At 41.0% G+C, this 17,584-nt stretch overlaps 1 protein-coding gene across 1 annotated transcript in view; it reads left to right on the top strand.

Moving 5' to 3' along the window:
- thsd7ab (thrombospondin, type I, domain containing 7Ab) overlaps positions 1-17,584 on the top strand; it is a 621,850-nt gene that overhangs the window by 333,514 nt on the left and 270,752 nt on the right. The window contains exon 8 of the mRNA XM_062062699.1: positions 17,301-17,495. Within this exon, the coding sequence (XP_061918683.1) occupies positions 17,301-17,495 (195 nt within the window). The remainder of the gene's footprint in view (positions 1-17,300; positions 17,496-17,584) is intronic.

Here is a 17,584-nt window from a genome sequence, read left to right as displayed (position 1 = left end):
GGTGCCATGATTGGGTATAAAAGCAGCTTCCATAAAATGCTCAGTCATTCACAAACAAGGATAGGGCGAGGGTCGCCACTTTGTGAACAAATGCGTGAGCAAATTGTCGAACAGTTTAAGAACAACATTTCTCAACGAGCTATTGCAAGGAATTTAGGGATTTCACCATCTACGGTCAGTAATATCATCGAAAGGTTCAGAGAATCTGGAGAAATCACTGCACGTAAGCGATGATATTACGGACCTTGGATCCCTCAGGCGGTACTGCATCAAAAAGCAACATCAGTGTGTAAAGGATATCACCACATGGGCTCAGGAACACTTCAGAAAACCACTGCCAGTAACTACAGTTGGTCGCTACATCTGTAAGTGCAAGTTAAAACTCTACTATGCAAAATGAAAGCCATTTATCAACAACACCCAGAAACGCCGCCGGCTTCGCTGGGCCCGGGCTAATCTAAGATGGACTGATGCAAAGTGGAAAAGTGTTCTGTGGTCTAACAAGTCCACATTTCAAATAGTTTTTGGAACGTCGGGTTTTGTGTTGGGCCAATACTTAAAGCTCCAATATCGGTATTGTATCGCAAATCAAACAGTTGTATCAGGAGACCACTAGCTCATAAACGATGCTAACGTTAACGTGAATAGTTGTGTGTTATAAAAAGTTAGGAGTCAGTGTGTCCTGCATTGTCGTCATTGTCCCAGATGTTGATATCATATTGTTTTGTATCGCACTGTTTTTGTCAAAGGTATCACATGGCAATCATAGGGAAATCAAATTGTACTGTGAACGTATTGTATTGTCGTCGATGCATCAGTCATCATCCAGCATCCTCCGTATCAGTCCTGTGACTGACAGGTGATCCGTCGAGCCTCTCGCTCAGCTGGGATAGGCTCCAGCTTTTCCACGACGCTCAACACTGTAGTGTTACAGTCGGAAAAACTGATAGCCATTTTGTGGAGGAGCTGCTCTGATGTGTTTAATGTCACATCGGCTCTACCTGCCCCTCCTTCCTCGACTCGACTACCCAGCGCAACGCTGACTCGTGTCTCTCCCGTGGCCTCGCTGCTCTGCGCACGAGCAATTAAATTTTACCCGCACTAAATCAAAACCGTGCTCTCAGCGTGTCCTGTGCCCTTCGCTGCTTCCTGACTTTTACCGCTCCTTTTTTTTTTTTGCGGCGCTCAAAATTAATGAGGGGCGATGCTTGTGGACACATGTGAGATGGCTACCCCACGTTATTTCTCATCTAGTTGCCTTCCTCTTAGGGCTGGGCGATACGGCCTTTTATTAATATCTCGATATTTTTAGGCCATGTCACGATACACGATATACATCTCGATATTTTGCCTTAGCCTTGAATGAACACTTGATGCATATAATCACAGCAGTATAATGATTCTATGTGTCTATTTTAAAACATTCTTGTTCATACTGCATTAATATATGCTCATTCTAAACTTTCATGCAGAGAGGGAAATCACAACTAAGTCAATTTAGCAAAACTGTATTTATTAAAGAGTTATTAAGCAGTAGCACAAACATTCATGTCATTTCCAAAACAGAAAGTGCAAGATTGTCAGAGACATTTTAAAACAAGCTATAAGTGCACTTTTGTGCATGATGTCACCAAGATGACTTATCAAAACAACACTAAATTAAAGTGCACTTTTTGTACAGAACGCCTCGACAATAGTTAAAAACAAATAAAGTGCACTTTTGTGCATGATGTCACACAAGGTATTTCAATAACTGTCAAATAAAAATGAGCTGCATAAAAGGTTCCTTCTGTTGTTGACTATTTTTTTTCATACGGTGTTGATGTGGAAATGGTTGCTTCAGCATTTTGTTGGTGTGACACCGTAGGGAGATGTTGACATGCAGAGTTTCAATCACTCGTCATTCTCTAGCGGGTGACTTTTCAAACGATGCTACATTAGCAGTGCTGCTACTTTTTGTAGCAACGCTTTTGCCGCATAAATGTTGAACATATTCCCGCTTGAAGGCAAACAACCGCCGGACGATGGACCCTGTGCTGTTTTTCCTGGTAATTAACTCTTCCTCCATTTGTTAGCAGATTCACACCTTCTCTCTCTCGTATTACCACCATACTTGCCAACCTTGAGACCTCCGAATTCGGGAGATTGGGGGGTGGGGGGTGGGCGGGTCGGGGGGGTAGGGGGGCGGTGTTAAGGGGGAGGAGTATATTTATAGCTAGAATTCACTGAAATTAAAGTATTTCTTATATACAAGCCCTGTTTCCATGAGTTGGGAAATTGTGCTAGATGTAAATATAAACGGAATACAATGATTTGCAAATCATTTTCAACCCATATTCAATTGAATATGATACAAAGACAACATATTTTATGTTCAAACTGATACATTTTTTTTTGAGCAAATAATCATTAACTTTAGAATTTGATGCCAGCAACACGTGACAAAGAAGTTGAGAAAGGTGGCAATAAATACTGATAAAGTTGAGGAATGCTCATCAAACACTTATTTGGAACATCCCACAGGTGAACAGGCAAATTGGGAACAGGTGGGTGCCATGATTGGGTATAAAAGTAGATTCCATGAAATGCTCAGTCATTCACAAACAAGGATGGGGCGAGGGTCACCACTTTGTCAACAAATGTGTGAGCAAATTGTTGAACAGTTTAAGAAAAACCTTTCTCAACCAGCTTTTGCAAGGAATTTAGGGATTTCACCATTTACAGTCTGTAATATCATCAAAGGGTTCAGAGAATCTGGAGAAATCACTGCACGTAAGCAGCTAAGCCCGTGACCTTCGATCCCTCAGGCTGTACTGCATCAACAAGCGACATCAGTGTGTAAAGGATATCACCACATGGGCTCAGGAACACTTCAGAAACCCATTGTCAGTAATTACAGTTGGTCGCTACATCTGTAAGTGCAAGTTAAAACTCTCCTATGCAAGGCGAAAACCGTTTATCAACAACACCCAGAAACGCCATCGGCTTCGCTGGGCCTGAACTCATCTAAGATGGACTGATACAAAGTGGAAAAGTGTTCTGTGGTCTGACGAGTCCACATTTCAAATTGTTTTTGGAAACTGTGGACGTTGTGTCCTCCGGACCAATTAATGATGAAAGGTACATACAGGTTTTGGAGCAACATATGTTGCCATCCAAGCAACGTTACCAGCGACGCCCCTGCTTATTTCAGCAAGACAATACCAAGCCACGTGTTACATGAACGTGGCTTCATAGTAAAAGAGTGCTGGTACTAGACTGGCCTGCCTGTAGTCCAAACCTGTCTCCCATTGAAAATGTGTGGCGCATTATGAAGCCTAAAATACCACAACGGAGACCCCCGGACTGTTGAACAACTTAAGCTGTACATCAAGCAAGAATGGGAAAGAATTCCACCTGAGAAGCTTAAAAAATGTCTCCTCAGTTCCCAAACGTTAACTGAGTGTTGTTAAAAGGAAAGGCCATGTAACACAGTGGTGAACATGCCCTTTCCCAACTACTTTGGCACGTGTTGCAGCCATGAAATTCTAAGTTAATTATTATTTGCAAAAAAAAAATAAAGTTTATGAGTTTGAACATCAAATATGTTGTCTTTGTAGTGCATTACATTGAATATGGGTTGAAAAGGATTTGCAAATCATTGTATTCCGTTTATATTTACATCTAACACAATTTCCCAACTCATATGGAAACGGGGTTTGTATATATACAGTATATATATATATATATATATATATATATATATATATATATATATATATATATATATATATATATATATATATATATATATATATATATATATATATATATATATATATATGCCATTTGAGTACTGGCGAGCGATCTCTGAATCCGGGAACATATCCTTCACGGATTTGTTGAAAACATCCGCAAACGAGAACGTAATGTTACTTGCAAGGTGGCCCATAATACTGCGTTGCTGCCGACTTGTGCTTCTCTGACCGTTTATGAGTGACTATATCCATTCGGCCACCATGTTATGGGTTATAGATAAACTTATGGATAACGGAGACATGCAGTATATAATAGTCTCCTTTTCAGGTGAGAGGACACTAAAGGCAGTGCCTTTAAGGCACGCCCCCAATATTGTTTGTCCGGCTGGAAATTTTGGATAGTACAACTTGCCGTAGTTTTGAAGCAATGCATGATGGGAATACGGATGTTGTGTGTCAGTGTATGAACGTGCCGGCTGGAATAAACACATGCTGAGAAATAGCTCAGTGCCTGGCTTCTTTATGGATTATAGATAAACCTAGTGTGGGAAACGCATGTAGTGTAATGCCCGCATTTTAAAGAAACTGCTTGAGAACGTATACTCGAAAATCACAATATAGTAATTTTCTATATCGCACAGAGACACACCCGCGATAAATCGAGTATATCGATATATCGCCCAGCCCTACTTCCTCTACATCCGGCGGATTTCAGGTTCAGGACCAAGTTTGTTTGTTCGCTTTGTAAAAGTCAGTTGTATTCACGTGTCTCCCAAACAGGTGAAAGAATGTGTCCTTCCCGTGTCTGCCACAAATCACACGCGTCACGCATGGACCGCAGCGTCCCGATGAACACGCAGTAGTAAAACAAACTGGGATGATTGATCCGCCCACCTTCCATCCTTCAGATGATGAAAATGGATTTCTTCTGTTTTTGAAGGTAGTTCTCGCCTGGGAGATTTGTCAGTGCGCTGTCAGCTGTGTTTTTTGCGAGAGAGGCTATCAGGAAAAGACCACGCCGTGCAGCCCAGACTGCATGTGAAGCTTGAGAAATGAAAGGATAGATTAACTATTGATGTTCCTCGGATGCCTTACACGGCTGACAGATGTTTCCTCTTTGCGCTCTCGTTGAGAAATTATAGACATCTCATTTCCATGCCTCGCATTGTGCATTATTTTATCATTTACTGTATCTTGCACCAAGTTTGGATTTTGTTCTTTATTTTCCTGTGTTTGGTATCACCTCCTGTCCTGGTGCTCTTGTTTTAGTAGTACTTCCTACTGGACTACTTGTTTTCTGCACCTTCACTTCCTGCATACCTATTTTCCATTGGTTAATCAGGTTTATTCAGCAGGGGTTTAACAAAAAGTGGCAATTCTTATTCACACAGATTCTAAATCAATTCATAATGTTCTAAAATCTTAAACAAAATAAATATGTATTATAAAATGGATGGATGATATATGTATGTATCAGTGGCGTGCAGTGAGGTTCATGTCAGGTGAGGCACTGACTTCATCACAGTCAGATTTACAAACATATGAACCCTAAATAGTATCTTATTCACCATGTGATTGGCAGAAAATTAACGGGTTATGTTTAAAAGCTCATACCAGCATTCTTCCCTGCTTGGCACTCAGCATCAAGGGTTGGAATTGGGGGTTAAATCACCAAAAATGATTCCCAGGCACGGCGCCGCTGCTGCCCACTGCTCCCCTCACCTCCCAGGGGGTGAACAAGGGGATGGGTCAAATGCAGAGGACAAATTTCACCACACCTAGTGTGTGTGTGACAATCATTGGCAGGGGCGCCGAAAAGGGGGGGTAAAGGAGACGGATTCTAGGGGCCCATGATGGAGGGGGGCCCAGAGAGGCCCCTAATGATGATGAAATTATAATACAGAAAAAATAATGGGTGTCCTGTAAAGATTCTTTTCATGGGGCCCAAAATCCCTAGCGGCGCCCCTGATCATTGGTATAGTGAATTGTGAATTACATTTTATATAGCGCTTTTTCTCAAGTGACTCAAAGCGCTTTACATAGTGAAACCCAATATCTAAGTTACATTCAAACCAGTGTGGGTGGCACTGGGAGCAGGTGGGTAAAGTGTCTTGCCCAAGGACACAACGGCAGTGACTAGGATGGCGGAAGCGGGGATCGAACCTGCAACCCTCAAGTTGCTGGCACGGCCGCTCTACCAACCGAGCTATACCGCCCCTATACTATATACTATACTTACCTTTAACTTTACACTTACAAATTGTAGCACACAAAAAAGCACATTTAATTAAAAAAACGTTATTATGGTCTTACCTTTACTTATAAGTGCGGGAACAGTGGTGTTCCTGTTGGAAGAGTTGTGAATGAATGAAATATGAAATCCGCGCTGCTGTCTGCAGGTGTACCTAATGTTGTGTGCCTGTTCACGGCTCATCCGGCGCGCCGCGCGAGCATTGTTGTTTTTGCACTTTGTGGCTTCTTGTTAAATGACTTTTTTTGGGTGGATTCAGTCTTGCACGTGGAGGGTTTGGGTGTGGGCTTTGGTTGGTGTGGCCGCGGCGCTCCCGTCGGGTGGTGCATTCTGCGGCGGAGGTGCTTGGCACCAGGAGGCGGGGTTATGAGACGAGCCTCTAGTTTTATGATCGCTCAGCACAAGAAATACGTTACACACATTTAGTTGTTGACAAAATACACTGGACATTATATACCTCAGCTAACTAAACTATGGAAATGTATAATATAATTCATATAGCAATACGGTCTCACTGCACAGCAGCTCAGCAGTTAGCCGAGTCATTGTGCACAATCCATGTTGAGGCACAAATCAGTGACGTGCCTCAACTGGCACCGTCTCTTCTCAGTATTTGAACGGCAAATGTGAAAATAAAAATAAAAATAATCTAAAACTGGTGAAGTTAAATGGAAAATAACTTTAGTATAATCACTGGATACATATAACAATTTAATTTATTTTTTTTCTTTTTACTTTTTTTTTTCTTTCCATGATGGCAGGTGAGGCCGTGCCTCCCCTGCCTCTAGTGACCGTACGCCACTGGTATGTATGTGTAATAATGTGTATATTTTCAGTCACGATCAAAAGTTTACATACTGTCTTGAGTTTCCAATCATTTCTACAACTCTTATTTTTTTAGCGTGATTGGAGCACATACTTGTTGGTCACAAAAAACATTCATTAAGTTTGGTTCTTTTATGAATTTATTATGGGTCTACTGAAAATGTGACCAAATCTACTGGGTCAAAAATATACATACAGCAAGGTTAATATTTGGTTACATGTGCCTTGGCAAGGTTCACTGCAATAAGGCACTTTTGGTAGCCATCCACAAGCTTCTGCTTGAATTTTTGACCACTCCTCTTGATAAAATTGGTGCAGTTCAGCTAAATTTGTTGGTTTTCTGACATGGACTTGTTTCTTCAGCATTGCCTACACGTTTAAGTTAAGTTAAAGTTAAAGTACCAATGATTGTCACACACACACTGGGTGTGGTGAAATTTGTCCTCTGCATTTGACCCATCCCCTTGTTCAGTCCCTGGGAGGTGAGGGGAGCAGTGGGCAGCAGCGGTGGCCGCGCCCGGGAATCATTTTTGGTGATTTAACCCCCAATTCCAACCCTTGATGCTGAGTGCCAAGCAGGGAGATAATGGGTTCCATTTTTATAGTCTTTGGTATGACTCACTCTAACCACTATGCCACTGAGTAGGTTTAAGTCAGGACTTTGGGAAGGCCATTCTAAAACCTTAATTCTAGCCTGATTTTGCCATTCCTTTACCACTTCTGATGTGTATTTGGGGTCATTGTCCTGTTGGAACACCCAACTGCGCCCAAGAACCAACCTCCGGGCTGATGATTTTAGTTTGTCCTGAAGAATTTGGAGGTAATCCTCCTTTTTCATTGTCCCATTTACTCTCTGTAAGTCCTGACTTAAACGTGTGGGCAATGCTGAAGAAACAAGTGTTTAATTTATAAATGTTTATATGTTTTTGCGCACTATAAGGCGCACCTAAAAACCTCCAATTTTGTCAGTGCGCCTTATAATCCGGTGCGCCTTATATATGGACCAATATTGAGCCACAACAAACCTAAACTTCATTTTCATAAAGTTTAGGTCTCGCAACTACAGTAAGCAGTCGCCAACTTATTTTATCCTCGTAGAAGAAGAAGTGCTTCTTCTTCTACGGTAAGCAGCCGCCAACTTAATTTTCCCCCGTAGAAGAAGAAGTTATTTTACGGTAAGCAGCCGCCCCCGTAGAAGAAGAAGCGCGCAGTGCATGCTGGGATATAAGACTGCGCGAGGCATGCCGTTTTGATTTCCATTTGTTTGTTTATGTAAAGACCCCAAAAGGGCTCCTATTAAGAGACACGCTTATGACACAGAGTTTAAACGATTAATGACGACTTCGACGAGACGTATTCGCCCAACTGTTTAATTCGGACACTGAAGAAGAAAAATTTGAGGGATTCATGGCTGAGGAAAAGCTTCATAAAGTGAGCTTTACATGTTTATTTTGTGTGTTGTGTTGTGTGACATTAACGTTTGTGCAACGTTGAGTTATTGATATATTGTTATTGCTCTGCACTATTTCGAGTGTTACTATATTGTGATTGCACTAACGTTTGATTTACCGTAACAGTATCACTGTTTTTTACTTATTTATTGAATCAGGGAAACGTTCCCCTCCACTATGTGATATAAATGTTGCACTACATGTTATACCTTGCTGTTGTTAAAAGATAAACAAAACACCACATCACTGACTTTACCTCGGGGAAAATAATAAAACTAAAAAATAAAAGTTTGACTGACCTATCTGACTGTTTTGTTGACATTCCCTTTAGCGCAGCTCCATCTAATGGATGCATAGGTGCGCCTTATAATCCGGTGCGCCTTATATATGAACAAAGTTTTGAAATATTCCATTCATTGAAGGTGCGCCTTATAATCCGGTGCGCCTTATACTGCGGAAAATACGGTACTTATTATTAATATTAGCATGCAGACTTCTTGGAATCAGAGGGTTGCCGGAGAGAAGAGCTACCAGAAACATCAGCGAGGCTGCTGAGAAAGCCTCCAAGGTGGTTGTGGATCAAGTGGGGAAACGGATGGAGTAGTACGCTGCTTGGACACAAGCCGGAGCCGGATCAGCCCCGGTTGGGTTGCCCAGGCGAGGGTGTATAGAGATCAAAGACCCGAAACACCCAATGAACCTCGGTTCTTTACCGATGTGTCCAAGCTGCACCGCAAGGTGTTTCTCAATCCAATCTTATGATACCAAATAATACACTGCAAGAATCAATTTGGAATCGAATCGTCACACCAGGAATCGGATTGAATTGTTTGGTGCCCAAAGAGTCACACCACTCCCCTCTACTATTTAGTTCACCTGTTGCTTCTTGCCAGGGCTGGATTATTGTATTGTGTCACTGTTTGCCCTTGTGCTTAATTACTTTGCTGTTGCTGCATACTCTGCACGAGCCTGCTGTTTGCTACCTTTTATTATTTTTCCCAGTTGAATTAAACTGCACGTCACATCGCCTGCCATCTCTGCATCGTGAGGTCATGATAAACTCAGCCGTGCATAACCGTGTCAGTCCTCTTTATGGATGACAGGTGTGTCAAACTCGTTTACATTGAGAGCCACGTCGCAGTTATGACTGCCCTTAGAGGGCTGCTTGTAACAATGAATCATATATGAATTTGCCTATGAATTTTGTTTTATTTTTTAGGTACACTGTAAAAGAAAACCCCAGTATACTTTACAGTAAAAATAGTTGCAACTCAGTCACCAGAATTTTACTGTAAAGTATACAGTGTTTTTTGCAGCATACTGTATTATCGTGAATGGAAAAACAGTGCCACTGTTTTTTTAATTATGGCAACTGAGCTGCCAGTTTTTTACTGTGAAAAAAGTGGTACCATTTTTCCCATTTACAGTAATACACCGCATAAACAACAAACGTAGATCTTAAAGTAAAACAACAAAACAACTGGCAGCGCATGCGACAGAATTTTGCTGTAAAAAAGCATGGATAGTTTTTCAGTTTACAGTACTATGCTGTAAAAAACCGCATCAATTTTACCGTAATGTCTATTGTCATTTTTACAGTTTACCTTGCTTTGAAATCATAGGAACGGAGCCCCTAAAGGGACATGGGGGAAATTTTATTTTATTTATTTATTCGTTGCCAGTTAGTCGGTCTGGCGACATTGCTCTTTTCATGCTTGTGTCATGCGATTACTTAGTTCATGCTGCTTGTTCCATGTCTTTTTCCATAGTTCATGCGATTTGTTACAAGCCACAGTTTAGTGAGGTTTTCATGTCTTTAGTTTCATGTTTCATGTCCTAAGTTTTTTGCCTTAGCTTTCGCATGCGTTAGGCACGCTCGCCTTCGGGTTGTTTTCCATTTTTTGGTACCCTTTTGAGTTTTGGGAATTAAATATGTTCCTACCTGCTACCCTGGTCTGGAAAAGTCAGTTTGCATCCCGGGAGAACAATCCTCGCAGTAAGCTGCGAAAAAACCCTCGTTATGACATAAACACCCCTAATATTTACAACAAATGTGTATTGTTTTGGTTTAAAAATGGTCCAGACTTGCCTACCATATGTTTACATTTTAGTCTCCTTTGCTTCAAGAGGTTGTGATGGAGCATAAACGTGTCGATGATTAAAAGCATCAAATATCACTAATCTAACCTGGTGTGCACATTCAGCACATTATTAGTAATTGCTAAAAATCTAAGAAGAGATAGGATTTTTTTAAACTCTGCCTTTTCGGACCTGTTAGATTGTGCGGGGGAAAAAGTGGTGTATTTAATGAAACACCCTTATTTTGAAAATCAGTTGAACCAAATTGGGGAAATTCTTGCTCATTAAACATTTTAAATAAAATTGATTGCCTCTGCCAATTCCCGAGCGGAGGAATCCGCACATGCTGACTTGCCATGATCCAGTTCTGGCTGCTCCTGTGGCAGCACTATTAATAATTCATAGGTTGCAGAGTAAATCCCACATGAATTTGAGTCATTTCCCTCATTCAGTGCCACTCAAGTGTGGAGAGTGCATCCATATGAAAAAAAGATCTACATGAACCTGCTCCACCAAAACAGCTGTCGTGTCAATATGCTGGACACACATGAAGTGTTTTAAATTATTTCTGTCCAAGCACGTTGGATCAAACGTCACTGAAAGTTCAAGTCATTTATGTTGCCGAACACGGACATTTTTTTTGAAGCCGTGTGATTAGGGATGCGCTGATCGATCGGACACCAATTGGTATCGCCGATTTCTGTGAAGAAGTATCTGATCCGCCGATCACAAAAGCAAATAATCCCCTGTGGTTGATGGAGGCTCACAGCTAACTGTGTGCATACACAGTGTGCAGCCGCTCCCCCAAGTTAATAATTATCAGCCATCATTGCGGCAAATAAACTGCATTCCTTACAGGTATATTATCACTCGGTGTATTATATTTATGCATGAACAAATGTTGTAAGCTGTGAGGTATGTCTGTTAAAATCATGGTTGTTTTTTTACAAATGATGACAGATGTGAACAAGAGCATGTATTGTGTATGTGTGATGATGTAAATGAGGTGTGGTTGTATTTTTGATTGATTGATTGAAACGTTTATTAGTAGATTGCACAGTACAGTACATATTCCGTACAATTGACCACTAAATGGTAACACCCGAATAAGTTTTTCAACTTGTTTAAGTCGGGGTCCACGTTAATCAATTCATGGTACAAATATATACTATCAGCATAATACAGTCGTCACACAATTTAATCAGCAGAGTATATACATTGAATTATTTACATTATTTATCAAACCAGGGGGTGGGACGTGGAGGGGGTTGGGGCCCGGGGGTTAGGTTTGGTTGATATCAGCACTTCAGTCATCAACAATTGCATCTTCAGAGAAGTGGGCATTGAAACAGTGTAGGTCTGACTTGGTAGGATATGTACAGCGAGCAGTGAACATAGTGAGCTCAGAAAGCATAAGAACAAGTATATACATTTGATTATTTACATTTGATTATTTACAATCCGGGGATGTGGAAGGGAGGGTGTTAGTCAAGGGTTGTAGCTGCCTGGAGGTGTTCTTTTATTGCGGTTTTGAAGGAGGATAGAGATACACTTTCTTTTACACCTGTTGGGAGTGCATTCCATATTCATGTGGCATAGAAAGAGAATGAAATAAGACCTTTGTTAGATCGGAATCTGGGTTTAACGTGGTTTGTGGAGCTCCCCCTGGTGTTGTGGTTATGGCGGTTATTTACGTTATGGAAGTAGTTTGACATGTACTTCGGTATCAGGGAGGTGTAGCGGATTTTATAGACTAGGCTCAGTGCAAGTTGTTTTACTCTGTCCTCCACCCTGAGCCAGCCCACTTTGGAGAAGTGGGCAGGAGTGAGGTGTTATCTGGGGTGGAGGTCTAGAAGTAACCTGACTAGCTTGTTCTGGGATATTTGGAGTCTAGATTTGAGGGTTTTGGAGGTGCAAGCGTAATCGAAAAAGGATTGAACGAGAGTTCCCGCTAGAATCTTCAAGGTGCTTTTGTTGACCAGAGAGGAGATTCTGTAGAGAAATCTCTACGTTGGTTGACCTTTCTGATTACCTTGGTTGCCATGTTATCACAGGAAAGATTAGCCTCTAGAATGGAACCTAGGTAGGTGACCTCATCTTTCCTGGTGATAACAATGTCACCCACTTTTATAGTGAAGTCACTGACTTTCTTAAGGTTGATTTGGGACCCAAATAGGATGGATTCCGTTTTACCCAAGTGTATGGATAGTTTATTTTCAGCGAGCCAGGTGCAAATACTACGTAGTTCAGCACTGAGGATTTTTTCCACCTGTGACTTGTCCTTGCCGGATACCAGCAGGGCCGAGTCATCCGCAAACAGGAACAATTCACAGTCGCATGCTGATAACATGTCGTTTACGTATATTAGGAACAGTAAAGGCCCTAATATACTGCCTTGGGGGACTCCACAGCTTACTGGGGGGGGGGGGGGGACACGGTGCCGTTCACCTCTACCACCTGTAATGGATAAGTATGTGTCAATGAGAGGACATTTTATGACTTTTCTTGATTTCATTACATGCTATGGCAGGGGTGGGCAATTAATTTTTACCGGGGGCCGCATGAGCAACCCGAACACTGCAATATTTCAATTAAATTTTGCACAAATTATTTTTGATATACCGTAAGATAGATAATAATAATATTTTCATTTAACCTAACTTATCTTTATACAAAAGCAGATGGCTTTTGATGGTTTTATTTTTAACACTTTCTTACACAACACTTCCTGATGTATATTACAATACAAAAATTTCAATTTCTGTCACTTCATCCTGCATCCTCTTTGTTGTGAACGTAGCACGCCTGTAAGGTGATTGGTGAAGAAGGAGGAAGCGTTGCTGTTGCGGAAATGAGGAGTGAGGGTTGGTTTTCCTTTTGGAAAGAACGAGATAAGTTGAGCTGTGTTAGTATAGCATGCTCAATAAAAGTTTAAAAAGAGCATCAGACTTGGTGTGCACTTCTTCTGGACGCTACAATTGATGTCACAAGTGGGATGAAATGCCTCTCAGTTCGCCTTGCCATCAAACCTGGGAGTCTTCATTGAGGGCGGAATTCCCCCCGTGGAAAGCAGCGTGGCTGCACCTGTAAACGCTGCCTCTCTCTCTCTTTCTCTCAGTCTCTCTCTCTCTCTCTCTTTGCAGCGAGCTCCTCACGTGGCACGTACCTCCCGATGACGTAGCACACAAGCAGCGCAGTATGCGCAAAGTTTTACTTCTGACATCAATTGTAGCGTCCAGAAGAAGTGCACACCAAGTCTGACGCAATTTTTAAACTTTTATTGAGCAAGCTATACTAACACAGCTCAACATATCTCGTTCCTTCCACACGCACGTCTCCTCACTTCTCATTTACGCAACTCAAGAAGACAACATCTACTTCAGCAGGTCGTTACACTATATTCTTTAAACACAGCAACGTGTGTACCACAAATTAAGCACACGGCTTTACCTTTACTTGGCAGTCCATGTCTTTTTTAAAACACGCCATTCGTCATCAACTTTTCTCTTTTTAGCGTCTCGGGGATAACCGGGCATGTCGCTGTGCGCCTTCCCTCACAGGACATACGCACATATACAGTAACACTTTTCAAAATAAAAGCAGCACAGTTGTATTGCACGCACGACAAAGATGTTTTTTTAAATTTGTTTTGTATTTGTGATTGCCGCTGCGCGCACGAGCATACGTCCACATGGAAGTAATACAAATAACGCTTTTCAAAACAAAAGCAGCACCGTTGTATTGCACACTCGAAATAGATACTTTTTAAAATGTATTTTGTAATTTATAATTGGCCTCACGCGGGCCGGACAGGGACGTACAAAGGGCCGGATGCGGCCCGCAGGCCGCAGAATGCCCAGGTCTGTGCTATGGTATAATTTTATTGTTATAATTTTATTGCATGTTTTTTGTATCTTTTTAATTTAGGTAGCCAGGGACTGCAGACGGAAATGAGCTATTTAGCTATAATCTGGTGCAGAACATATCTGTCTTTGAGCTTAATGTTTCTGTGCATTGTCCCTTCAAATAAAGACTAAACTACATAAGCATGTTACACGTTTAGTAAGAACAAGCGGAAGCAGACAAGGAGTGCTAATCGCTAAGCGAGCTTGAAATACCCCAAGAAATAAGTGTAGGTGGAAGCACGTTACAGCAGAAAGTAAGCAGCTATTAACAGGAAATTAACAAAAATATAATATAGGTGGCTCGTAGCCGGCTCGCTAACGCTAGCTAACGTGGTAGCATGGATTCATTTTTACAATTTAAAAATTGTCTTTCATCTGACATCACATGGACAAAGATAAGACCTTCTGCAGGAAAGTTCTGTGGTCAGATGGAACAAAAATGGAGCTGTTTGGCCACAATACCCAGCAATATGTTTGGAGGAGAAAAAGTGAGGCCTTTAATCCCAGGAACACCAATCCTCCCGTCAAGCATGGTGGTGGTAGTATTATGCTCTGGGCCTGTTTTGCTGCCAATGGAACTGGTGCTTTAAATGGGACAATGAAAAAGGAGGATTACCTCCAAATTCTTCAGGACAACCTAAAATCATCAGCCCGGAGGTTGGGTCTTGGGCGCAGTTGGGTGTTCCAACAGGACAATGACCCCAAACACACATCAAAAGTGGTAAAGGAATGGCTAAATCAGGCTAGAATTAAGGTTTTAAAATGGCCTTCCCAAAGTCCTGACTTAAACGTGTGGACAATGCTGAAGAAACAAGTCCATGTCAGAAAACCAACACATTTAGCTGAACTGCACCAATTTTGTCAAGATTAGTGGTCAAAAATTCAAGCAGAAGCTTGTGGATGGCTACCAAAAGCGCCTTATTGCAGTGAAACTTGCAAAGGCACATGTAACCAAATATTAACATTGCTGTATGTGTACTTTTGACCCAGCAGATTTGGTCACATTTTCAGTAGACCCATAATAAATTCATAAAAGAACCAAACTTCATGAATGTTTTTTGTGACCAACAAGTATGTGCTCCAATCACTCTATCACAAAAAAATAAGAGTTGTAGAAAGTATTGGAAACTCAAGACAGCCATGACATTATGTTCTTTACAAGTGTATGTAAACTTTTGATCGCGACTGTATATACAGTACAGGTTAAAAGTTTGGACACACCTTCTCATTCAATGCATTTTCTTTATTTTCATTACTATTTACATTGTAGATTGTCACTGAAGGCATCAAAACTATGAATGAACACATGTGGAGTTATGTACTTAACAAAAAAAGGTGAAATAACTGAAAACATGTTTTATATTCTAGTTTCTTCCAAATAGCCACCCTTTGATCTGATTACTGTTTTGCACACTCTTGGCATTCTCTCCATGAGCTTCAAGAGATAGTCATCTGAAAGGGTTTTCACTTCACAGGTGTCATACTTTTAATGCCTTCAATGATAATCTACAATGTAAATAGTCATGAAAATAAAGAAAACACATTGAAATGAGAAGGTGTGTCCAAACTTTTGGCCTGTACTGATATATAAAAATATTGATTTACATTAAATAAACCTCTAAGACCATCTGCAAAATCCCCAAGATGGATTATGTTTTCAATCCTGATCATACTTGCCAACTCTCCCGTTTTTAGCGGGAGAATCCCGGTATTCAGCGCCTCTCCCGACAACCTCCCGGCAGAGATTTTCTCCCGACAAACTCCCGGTATTCAGCCGGAGCTGGAGGCCACGCCCCCTCCAGCTCAATGCGGACCTGAGACTGAGTGGGGAAAGCCTGTTCTCACGTCCGCTTTCCCACAATATAAACAGCTTGCCTGCCCAATGACGTCATAACATAACATAACATAACATTACAGACTTCTCCATTGAACACGGTGGCCGAAATGATATACTCATCATGAACGGAGAAGTTAAACAGGACAATACTGCCATCTAAAGGATAGCCACCGGAACACTGAAATTCAAGTATTTTTATTTTTTTTCTATGTAAATAAAATAAATATATATATATATATATATATATATATATATATATATATATATATATATATATATATATATATATATATATATATATATATATATATACACTACCGTTCAAAAGTTTGGGGTCACATTGAAATGTCCGTATTTTTGAAGGAAAAGCACTGTACTTTTCAATGAAGATAACTTTAAACTAGTCTTAACTTTAAAGAAATACACTCTATACATTGCTAATGTGGTAAATGACTATTCTAGCTGCAAATGTCTGGTTTTTGGTTCAATATCTACATAGGTGTATAGAGGCCCATTTCCAGCAACTATCACTCCAGTGTTGTAATGGTACAATGTGTTTGCTCATTGGCTCAGAAGGCTAATTGATGATTAGAAAACCCTTGTGCAATCATGTTCACACATCTGAAAACAGTTTAGCTCGTTACAGAAGCTACAAAACTGACCTTCCTTTGAGCAGATTGAGTTTCTGGAGCATCACATTTGTGGGGTCAATTAAACGCTCAAAATGGCCAGAAAAAGAGAACTGTCATCTGAAACTCGACTGTCTATTCTTGTTCTTAGAAATGAAGGCTATTCCACAAAATTGTTTGGGTGACCCCAAACTTTTGAACGGTAGTGTATATATATATATATATATATATATATATATAGCTAGAATTAACTGAAAATCAAGTATTTCATACATATATATATATATATATATATATATATATATATATATATATATATATATATATATATATATATATATATATATATGTATGAAATACTCGAGTTGGTGAATTCTAGCTGTAAATAACCACGCCCCCAACCACCCCCCCCACCCCAACCAAGACCCACCCCCCACCCCCTACCCCCCACCTCCCGATATTGGAGGTCTCAAGGTTGGCAAGTATGATCCTGATCATCTTTATAACTGATCAATATCGAGAGAACATTGTTGCTCTCCTTGGAACAATAAGCACAACTCTATCCTGTCTTAATTGCTGTCCTCAGGGGAAGAGGTGGACAAAAGTCTGTGCTCGTCCACACCGCCTCAGGAGCCCGTGGTCTGTGAGGTGCCTTGCTCCAGGGACTGCGTGCTCAGCGACTGGACAACCTGGTCCACCTGCTCTCAGACCTGCTCCAGTAAAACCATCGAGGGCAAGCAGATGAGGACTCGCTCCATTCTGGCCTACAACGCAGGAGAAGGTGAGTGGGAGGTCTTGGCCTGGTCCTGTCCTGTATCTTTTTTTTGTGCTACTTGTTATTTCTGTTGACGTCTCATCGCCTACTTCCTG

This window comes from Entelurus aequoreus, linkage group LG11 (assembly GCF_033978785.1).
Source record: "Entelurus aequoreus isolate RoL-2023_Sb linkage group LG11, RoL_Eaeq_v1.1, whole genome shotgun sequence".
NCBI lineage: Eukaryota > Metazoa > Chordata > Actinopteri > Syngnathiformes > Syngnathidae > Entelurus > Entelurus aequoreus.
The sequence above is the reverse complement of the archived record's forward strand: the minus strand, read 5'-3'. Positions and strand labels throughout refer to the sequence as shown.